The 10,570-nt window shown below is 43.0% G+C and overlaps 1 protein-coding gene across 1 annotated transcript; it reads right to left on the bottom strand.

Annotated features, from left to right (window-relative positions):
* Window positions 1–244: 244 nt before the first annotated feature.
* Window positions 245–1,332, bottom strand: sox1b (SRY-box transcription factor 1b). The gene has a single exon (XM_030071389.1). It carries the CDS (start codon window positions 1,319–1,321, stop codon window positions 245–247), a length of 1,077 nt encoding a protein of 358 aa, XP_029927249.1. The 5' UTR covers window positions 1,322–1,332.
* Between the last annotated feature and the right edge of the window lie 9,238 nt (window positions 1,333–10,570).

The raw sequence follows: 10,570 nt of genomic DNA, 5'->3' as shown, positions 1-10,570 counted from the left end.
CTGTTCCAGAGAGCAAAAAATAAATCGGATCCGCTTAATTTCCTCAACTCGGACAGACCAAAAAAGAAAAAAAAAATCCCTCATTGAAAGGAAAAAATAATATTAATAATAAAAAGTTTGTTCAAAGTGATTGCATTTTTATGGCTATAACCGCCTATAATTTACAATTCATCAGCAGCCTGCGCCCACATCTAAGAGTTTAAATATTTGGTTACATTAGTCGTCTCTCCCTGTCTGGTTTAGACTAAATATGAGTCAGAGGAACCGTCCCGTTTACCGGAGTGGACCCGCTGCTCTGATAGTGCTGCGGGTGGAGCACGTGGAGTCTGCTCTGAACGGACGAGTCCCCCGCCGCTTCTCCGGTCGGTAGGTACATGCTGATCATGTCCCGCAGGTCCCCGGTAGGGCACGGCGGCGGTGGCGCGCGCGCGGTGGAAACCGGAGGGCTCACATTAGGCTCAGATTTCACGAGGGACCCCAAAGTGCCTCCGATCGCCCCGGACACCGGAGATACACCGGAGCTTTGGTGCTGGTGAGTGTAGCCGGTGATCCCGCCGTAGCCCGGCGGGGAGGCGCTCATGTAGCTCTGAGAGTTCGAGATGGGGCTGTACGGTAAGGTGGTCATGTCGTACCGGTGCACGGGCTGCGGGTTGTGCGGGTGGTGATGCGGGTGGTGGTGCGAATGCGGGTGGTGCGGGTGAGCTCCGGCGCCCGGGTGCTGCGTGTACGCCAGCTGAGCCTCCTGCATCATCGCGTGCGCAGCGGCCGCGGCTGCAGCCACCTGGCCCGAGTATGTGCCGTTTGCCCATCCGTTTACGTGCGTGGCGTAGCCGGCGGCGTTCGCTCCTGCGTGGCCCCCTCCGGGACTATCGAGCCGCTGCCCGCCGCCCATCCCCACGCCGACGCCCGCGGAGGAGCCGAGAAGGCCGCCGGCCAGAGAGTACTTGTCCTTCTTCAGCAGCGTCTTGGTCTTCCTCCGCGGCCGGTACTTGTAGTCCGGGTGCTCCTTCATGTGCATGGCCCGCAGCCGCTTTGCCTCGTCGATGAACGGTCTCTTTTCCGCCTCGGTCATCACCTTCCACTCTGCGCCCAGCCGCTTGCTAATCTCCGAGTTGTGCATCTTGGGGTTTTCCTGTGCCATTTTCCGCCGCTGGCCCCGGGACCACACCATGAAGGCGTTCATGGGTCTCTTGACTCTCTCCTGGGGGACTTTGTTACCGGTGCCCCCACCTCCTCCTCCCGTGTGTCCCCCCGGGTTGGAGGGGTTGGTCTGGGACACCACGGGGGAATGTAAGTCCGTCTCCATCATGATGCTGTACATTCACCTCGCCTTGGTAAAGAGACCACTTCTCAGTCAAACACACAGACACATTCAGGCTGGCCTGGCTGTGAGCTAGACCTCCGAGGATGAGAGAGCGACACAGAGAATGAGTGCAAGAGGCAGAGAGAGAGAGAGACAGACAGACAGAGGGAGATGAAAAGGACGCGGTGCTCGTCTCGGGATGAAATCCACTCAAAAGAGGTAAAGTTGGGATACTCTGCGCTCCCCCTTTTCGCCCTTTTCCCCCTCTCATCCGCGAACGGCGAAAAGAGTAGAAACGGTTTGTTTGAGCTTTACTTTGGTTGAAGCTGGACTAGGAAAAGTTAACGGAGCGTGCCCGGGCCGCGCGCCTTGACAGCAGCTAAATGAGCCAGTGACGGCCAATGGAGAGGCTCGAGCGGAGACGCGATTTGCATGCAGGGGCTCGCGGCTCTGGTGACGTCGGAGCGCGAGACCTAAAAATTACTCCCTCTGTCATGTGTGTGTGTGTGTGTGTGTGTGTGTGTGTGTGTGTGCGCGCGCGCGCGCGCGTGTATTGCTCAAAAACAAAACATAGAGGCAGTGTAAATCCCTATAATTTATTATAGTCTCTTTGATTAATATTCTAAAACGGCAATAATAACAGCAATAAGGTCATATAATAATAAAATAAGAACAACAACAACAATGATAATAACAACAACAACAAATTAATAATAATAATAATAATAACTTTAATTCCATTGCTAGTTTAATTTGACGTCAGTGAGCCCCCCAGGATAATTAGGTGGTTGCAGCAACAGAAAATAGGACAGAATAAAGACAAATTTGATGCAAATTAAACAATAAGGTGTTAAATAAATATGAGCAACAATTTCAAATGGTTGTTTTCATACATACAGGCGATTATACAGCCTGTAGTTGTTAATTTATAAATGCATAAATGTCAAAAACACTTGACTGAACTGCCTACCATCATCTTGTATTAAATAGGACATGAACACAAATTAGCAGGTGCCTATAATCTTTAGCCTTACTATTCTGCTGTAAGATGAGGGGGGCGTTCAGGACTAAACTGATAATTTGGTGCCCTGTACCTCCAATAATTTAGCGCATTGATCAAATAATCATTTATTTTTTTAGGAGATCCTTCTTTTCGTTGCTGTAGGCCTCAAGGTGGATGACAGAATCGGGTTTGTTACTTTTAATGGTAATTGATTGGCAGCATTTATTAACGCGCTGAATTGTTAACAAAATCTGTAACAATGTATCTTTGTCTAATTTGGGATACAGTAGCCTGCTCGGTCCAAAAGACTGGGCAGTAGGCCAATAACGTCGGTTTGCAAAACAGAGTCCTTTAAGCATTAGACAAAAGTCTATTACTCGGAAAAAAAACTGTCTTTTTGTGAGTTTTTACAGATTTTATAGGCTGGATCACTGTCTATTGTTTAGGCCTGTGGTTCAAAGCGAGTGTGGCTGTGGTATCGCTGATTTCAGAATTTTTTCCCCCCACAGTATCTGGCAAACTAAGTTTCTTTTCAACAGCCTCCTATTCAGAGCCACAGGTGCTTTTCTGTTGTGCCCGTTGCTAGGAAACAGGTGACTGACGCCTGGAGCACGTGCCATCCAAAGCGCCTCTTTTGTTTCACGAGCGCTCGGTCGCGAGCACGAGAGAGAGAGGGAGAGAGAGAGAGAGAGAGAGAGAGAGATGATTTAACCCCTTACAGAAGGAACCATACATCCTAATATCATGAGCGATGTTCTTTACAGTGATACCATAGGAGATAAAAACAATACAGCTCGTTGCTGAGCTGCTGCGGCTGGCCCGCGTGCAGGGATTACCCTCATTCATTTCAGAGTTCACACACAGGCCTGTCGCTGCAGGCCGGGACGCTCGCATGCTCCTGTCCTTACAGTCAGGATCAAGGACAACTCCAGCGACCATTTTTGCTCAATGATCGCGTTCAATTGACTCTGCCATGCTGAAAGGAAAAATTAGACGCTGCTGTCTTTAAAGAAAAAGACAGGCGTTTTAGGGGGTTCATTCCGCTACAGTATTCATCATCGAATATGAAAACTCTCTATAACCCCATACAACTATTGATAATAATAGTAATAATAATAACAAGATTTAAACCTAAGTAGAATAATCAGAGATAGATAGATAGAGAGAGAGAGAGAGAGAGAGAGAGAGAGAGAGAGAGAAGAGAGAGAGAAGTAGAAGAACAAGAAGCAAAGCGCTCAGTTTACAATAAAGTGCATGCATTTTAATTTAATAAGCAGTAAGTTATGAACTGTACATGGCATCAGGATAAACTTGCATGTGCCCTCTGAAACATTTTGAAACTGAAATGGAGTACCAGAGATACGAATACAATGGTTTTCAATTTGCATTCGAGGTAATCAGGTTGCAGTAGATCTAGCGCCACCTATGGGTCAAATATGGATCAAATCTGCTGTGGACCCCAAGAGTGCATAGGCGCACATGTGCACTGATTTTGGTTGAGATAGAATAATGTGTTCATGGATTTATGCAATTCTTGTACATTAGGCCACGCCCACACATTTTGGAAGCCAGTTGCAGCAAAATGGTACCACATATCTGTGGAATTTTTGTGCAGGTCCCTCTGGATATGCTGTGTGCCAAATTCTGAGAAGACGCAACAAAACAGTGCAGACACAAATACACAGGCAATGAGTAGCCTCTGTGCCACCCATGGCCTAAATTTCTACCAAATTTTAAAATCCATTATCTCACATACATATCAAATTTTGTGCTGCTGGGTCGTTGCTAACCTGACTATCTGATGATGGACATATCTTCATCAGTATGCAACATCCTGTTAGGTATTGTGGAACCTTTGTGCAAGAATGAAAAGGATTAAATTTCAATTTTTTTCAAGTGAAAAAAATTGTTATTATAACGCCACCATGTGGTCAATTCACCAACCATCTGCCTGTCTGCCAAGTTTGGCCGCTGTAGCTCTTATGGTTTCTGAGATCCAGATATGTTTAGGGAAGAAGAAGAGGAAAAACAATATTATCTCAGGACTTTGTGATTGGACCCCAAAATCTAAAATAACAAATGAACAAGCAAAACACATCATATTTGCATAGGTAAATAAAAACACATAGACAAATAAAAATAAACAAATGAAACCAAGCAGATAAATAATACATATCGATGCACATTAAAGAGAATCAATTGATGCTGCAGCTCTGTGTGGGTTTGCATTGCCAGTGGTAGCTTCCAAAAGCGTTTCCCAGGTGCCGGGGGAGTATTGCAGTCTCTTCCTGCTTCAGCCGCCTCCTATAATGTGGAGGATCTCTTAAAGCCTGTGGGATTACGCTACCAAGCGGCATCTGTCAGGTGCTGGTCGCCTCTCAGCGAGCTGGGAAAACTATTGGCACACTGGCATGGGCGGATTTTTTTCCCCCTCTCCCTTTTGCCAGCTGGCTATAGTGCTGTGAAGTGGCTTGTATGGTGTGTTGTTTCACACTGTGACAGTCTCCCCTCTCTGCCTCTTTCCATTCATGCACGTAAACACATGGCCACGCACACACGCTCATACTTAAAACACATACACAGGCAAACAGTTTATGCATTAACGCCATAGCAATATGGCAAAAAATTAGACGGTAACAGACAGAACTTAAATTTCCAGTGTTGATATTAGTTAATAAGCTTCAGTTTTAACAAGACTTACAGCCCAGTCACATCTAGAATGATAACTATAAAGTTAACTGTTAACTACAATACACACAATGATGTGATGGGTAAGGCTTCATGTGTACGCCTCTTTTCTTAGAAGTTTAAATTGATTGGTTACATTTGTTTTTATGATTTCTGCATCTAAAAATATCAGTCTGAGATCTGTAGTCACACTGTATGCTGTATATTCTTTCTATATGTGACTAGGCCTTTTCAACATTCTGAATTCAATTCATTTTCAGGGGACTTTTTGCAGCGCTTGAACATTCTTAAACCATTCTGACTTTTGAACGATGGAAAATTTGGTTGAATTCAGGCAACAGTATGAGAGTAAAATATTCAGATCTGCATAATTCATGACAGTAGAGAAAAAAATTAACCGTAGAATCCCAAGAATAAAGGTGTTTCATGAGAAAACTTGAGGTTACTAACTCCATAACCCTGGTTCTCTGATAACATGAATGAGGCATCTCCACAGAGCTTGAACCGCAGTAGAACAGACTTGCACTCAGGGAAAAGAAGCGACATTTGCATGGTTTTACATTTCATCCATGGTCGCCTCTTTCCTTCATAACAGGAAGTAGATGTGTTAAGCAGCTCGATGCCACATGGGTGTGGGCCTGTCCCATTGTCTCTACATGTCTCAAATGAGGAAGCTGTACCAGAGGGGGTCAAGGGACATCACAGTCCTTGACTGAGACAAGGTGTTCCAAAGTTCCTCTAGAGGAATTGGAATCAAAGTCTTCTGAGGCCTGCAGCTCCAGAATGTCTGCCATGTTAGTTTTGCAGCTGTTAGCAGGCACCAACAAGATGCCAGCCAAGTCAAGATGCATAGTCCTTTATCGTGCTACACTGGTGCTCCTCTCAGTGTGAGGGTTAGATGGTGTATCAGTTTGACAATACATGGAGCCTTGGCCTTTCAAAAACAGAAATCATCCAGTCAGCGTGGTTCATCTCTGATAATGATGAGGGCTTCTATCTGTTCACAGCAAACTAAAGGCAGGATCTTTGGTTTGTTAATGTGATAATTTACGAGATTCTTGTTTTTCTTACTTTTGGGAACAGCTTTGGTGAAAGCATCTTTTTGCTTCAGCACATCCAGGGTACATCTCACAGAGATTATGTTTTGAAAACTTTTTCTTTCCATTCCAACCATCTGTCCACCTGAAGACAGCATTTCTGTTCACTGAAAATGCAATGAACTTTTGGAAAATGCTTCCCTGAGTGGAATTTTTGGACATTGATAAGATGTTTGATGAAACAGCTACCAGACAGCAAGTGTTTAGAACAGCAAATGTAAAAGCTTCATTTACCTGACCACAGGTTAAATCACTGATATGTTATATTAATCAGTGATAGAGTAGTGAAACTGGTCTTTGTTTATATTAAAATGTTGCAGAAGATTATTTACTCTGTTATTACTATTATGTTATGTTAAGTTTCTCATTTGTTACCCTAACTGATTAAGGACGAGAATTAGAAAGGTCCAACTCAATGTGATTACATACTTATGGAGGCCTGTCTCCAAAAAATAATGTCCTCATACAGCTAAATAGCATTCTTGATTATGTTTTGAGGGGAATGTATTTTTGTTGTAGGTTATGTATGCTTGTAATGTATTACAAGAGGGTTTGTAATGCCTTAGATTCAAGGCTGCACTAAACAATGGGTGGAGACGCAAATGGGTCAAACAACCGACTTCCACCCAAGTTATGTTATGTTACAGTAAGCTTATGCCTTAACTTAACCTTTCCCTAACCTTAACCAAGTACTTCTGATGACTGAAGTTATGAAAATGGCTAAAATGCTGGCCAACATGATCTACAAAATGTGTTGATTTGAAACATATTTGTGATATGTCAGAAACAAATGTAATCCATGACAAAATACATTTCCTCCCAAATGCAATTAAGAATGCAATTTAGTTGTATGGGAATGTAATTTTTAGGAGACAGCGTTGAATTAAGAATAATGAAAATGACTCTGTGTCTCATCAAACACACCCACTAATACACACACACACACACACACACACAAACTCCTGGGCGGGGTGGGAGATCAAAGAGTGCTGGTAGATAAAACACACAGCAAGGACGTTCCTCACATCTTCACCCCAATGTTAGTCCTGGAATCTATAAGCCAACAGGCCTCTCTCTCTCTCTCACACACACACACTCACTCACTCACACACACACACACACACACACACACACACACACGCACGCACACAGGCCTAATAGAATCAAAGGCATTTTTCCCGTGCAGCAGCCGACCCAGTGGGTTTGTTTAAGGCTCTCTGTCACAGCAAGCTGTCAACTCTACTGGAGCTCGGCAGCACTGACAGGGCTGGGAGTATGTACATACACACACACACACACACACACACACACACACACACTTTCTAAATTGATTTTATATATTCCTCCAAACTAACGTCCATGTTTGTACCACTAATTACAGCTATCTAAAATTACAATGCTATACATTCCATGACAGAATAAAATGACTGATAATGAATCAAGTCATTGCAAATGTATTTCTTTAGAAGCAAACTGTGCTTTACCTTTCTACTGTAGACTTAGACATAGACGCACTTAAAAATGTCAGATATGATACTGACAAAATTGATCTATCACTGTGAAGTAGCACATTTTAAAGTATTTCTAAAATCCTGAGTAGCAGTGGTTTTGTTCATTTTCAAGGGAAACATTTAAATTAGGAATATGAAACATTTGGTTAAATCAGATTATAGAAAAAGAGACTGGAACTTTCAACAAACATGTCATACCATTATTCCTGCATGGATGTACTGTAAGTTTATCGAATCAACATATGGCATGTGCAACTTTAAGGTCAGCATTTTGTTTCTATAAAGATGCGATCAGACAAGGAAGCAATTCCAAAATGAGTGTGTTAACTGGTTACAAGAGGATGAACTTCAGTTTGGAGACAGGGAAACAAAGTGACAAACCAAGCAAAAGTAGAATCAGCCAACACTGAAATATATGTATTTTAAAGCTTCGGTTCTCTCACCACTGTCTCTGTTTACCAGACAAGCGACAGAGGAGTGAAACCAATGATCTAATGTGTGCTACTTCAGTTCTGCTTCAATTCTCTGAAAACTGAAAGTCTAGGAATTTTAGCTGTTTGTCTGGCTGCAGTTATTGCAACTTGTTCTGCATAAAAACAGGTAAAAATGCTTAAACGACCATCCCAGTGGTGTTGATATAATTTCACAGCATATAATCAAATCCCTCAATTTTCAAATTTGGATTTTTGGTTGAAGCTCCCACCTTGTAATGTTCTGATTCTGTGGCTGACAAAGCTGTTACTATTCATGAACCACAGAACTGGTCATTTCCTGTTTAAAGCAAATGTTTCCCACAGAACTATTGTCCCTGGCGGAGGGAGTGTTTCACTCCAACTTCAAGTCATCAAAACACAACAGTTCTGCTGCTTTTAGGAAAACTAGTGACGACTTTATTATGGGGATGGAATACTGATGTAAAGAAAGTTTGAAGTCTGAAATTTCATTTTCATATGGTAGTGGAATGAATGGAAACTAATGGCTGGATAAAAAGGTAGGAAAAATGATTTTGGAGTTCTAAAATATTACTGCTACTTTTGGAAAAGATTAGCAGAAATGTATATACTTTCTGTAGATATTATACTAAACATGCTAAATCACTGGTATGGATGTTAAAATATGAAAAAAGGTAAATTTGATATCACAACAACGCAGGATGGCTTTCTCTGGCTCAGAGTTCTTGTTGAAAATAAAATATGAATTCCTATACTGAGTGTAATTTATCTATGATTATTAAGTCAACACCAGCGCTTGTAAGTTTTTACTTAAGGGTTTTGAAATACACTTTCTTTAGTAATAACTTCCATGAATATACTAACCAGTTCCAACCAGATCCACCCGTCTGGATGTAGACTACCATCTTCATCTTTTTTCCATCCATTTTTCGCCCCATTTTTCAAGTGTCAGAGTAAAGTGGCCTGGTGTACAGAACACTGTTAAGCATTTGCACTCATCATTTAATCATCGCACCTCGTCCTTTGATTGATGCCTAATGAATGCCCGGGGTCTCGGTTTACAAGACAATCACTAACGGAGCCTTGCTAATGGGTTTTGCCTGTCTGCCAGACAGCCCAGGCTTCAGGCAGCTCCACCCGCGTTTACACCGCAGCCTCCGCACGGATTTACTTTACCATTTGTCACACACATATGGTACTTTTATGGCTTTCCTAACAGATTAAACTACCCAAAAAATGCACATTCCAAGTTTTACTGCTCTAGACGAACAGTTGGGACAAGATTGGGCCTGGGCCACATACACGGTGAACACAAAATTCACAACTGAACTGCTAGTGTACACAAAGCCTCCAGTCATTCTCAGCAGCGTCTCTCACCAAGTACTTTTCACAATTAGCGTCCACATTACTTGTCGTTAATTGGCCCTAGCTGTAATGATTAGAAACTAGTGGAAGACAGATGGGCATTATATGCCGGGAAGACAATGAAGAAATGTGCAGAGTTTGTTCATATTCTTGAGTAGCTTATTTTTGTTCAGGATCACTAGAGGGCAGGAACCTATCCCAGCATGCATTGGGCAGAAGGCAGACGGACACCTTGGACAGGCTTTCACTGAGTTAACATGGACAAACAAACACTCCCATCTACGTCCATGGGAAATTCAATATCTCTAACCTAGTCTAGTCTAGTTTGGCCAATACAATCTCGAACATGGGCATGGAGCACCAGAAGCAGCTCTGGCATTTCTTCATTATTTTAAAGCGTTGTGGCTAAATACCAAGAAGGCAATGGATTCCCTTGTTACTCCATGTCAGCCCTCCATTCATGTTGTTCCTATGCTGCTAGCTGCTACCAAGTTGCGTCTTTCTGTTAAAAGGCCATTGTGTATACCTGAGTGATGGCAGCTGCTTCAGCCCAAAACACACTATGCTTGTCACAGTCGGGACAGATCTAGGTTCATGTTCACACAGCAAACCAGCCGCTCTACAGTTCATTTGTTCAATAGACAGTCACAATGAAGAGAGACAGGAAAGATGGGGCAGAGAGAGGGGGCAACATGCAGCAAAGGGTCTGGACCGGGACCGAGTTCATTTGTAACTTTGCTGAGACCACCTCCTCATCAGGGTCTTGGTCCAGTGAGACCAACCCATATCAACCAAGCAGAACCAGAACATGCAAACTCCATGCAGAAAGTGTCTGGGTCACATGACTGAAGACACAGCTGTGTATGAAGAGTTGAACCTCTGAAATTAGACTGTTTCATATCCACACTGCAGATTACCAACGTAGCTGTTCAGCCTACTGAGCAGATGAGGCACAGTGCTTAAGGTCCTGAGTTTATTCCTTTCAAAAATATGGGGCAAAAAATTGATGATAAAATTGACAGAATTTTTTTTTTTTTTAATAGCCAAAATTAGCTTTTGAGCCAGAGCAAACTCACTTGATTCCTTTCAAAAACACAGGAAAACATGAGCCAAAGAGCTAAGCTTTATATAATACAACTTTCAGCTTCCTC

This window comes from Myripristis murdjan, chromosome 2, assembly GCF_902150065.1.
Source record: "Myripristis murdjan chromosome 2, fMyrMur1.1, whole genome shotgun sequence".
Taxonomy (NCBI): Eukaryota; Metazoa; Chordata; class Actinopteri; order Holocentriformes; family Holocentridae; genus Myripristis; species Myripristis murdjan.
The sequence above is the reverse complement of the archived record's forward strand: the minus strand, read 5'-3'. Positions and strand labels throughout refer to the sequence as shown.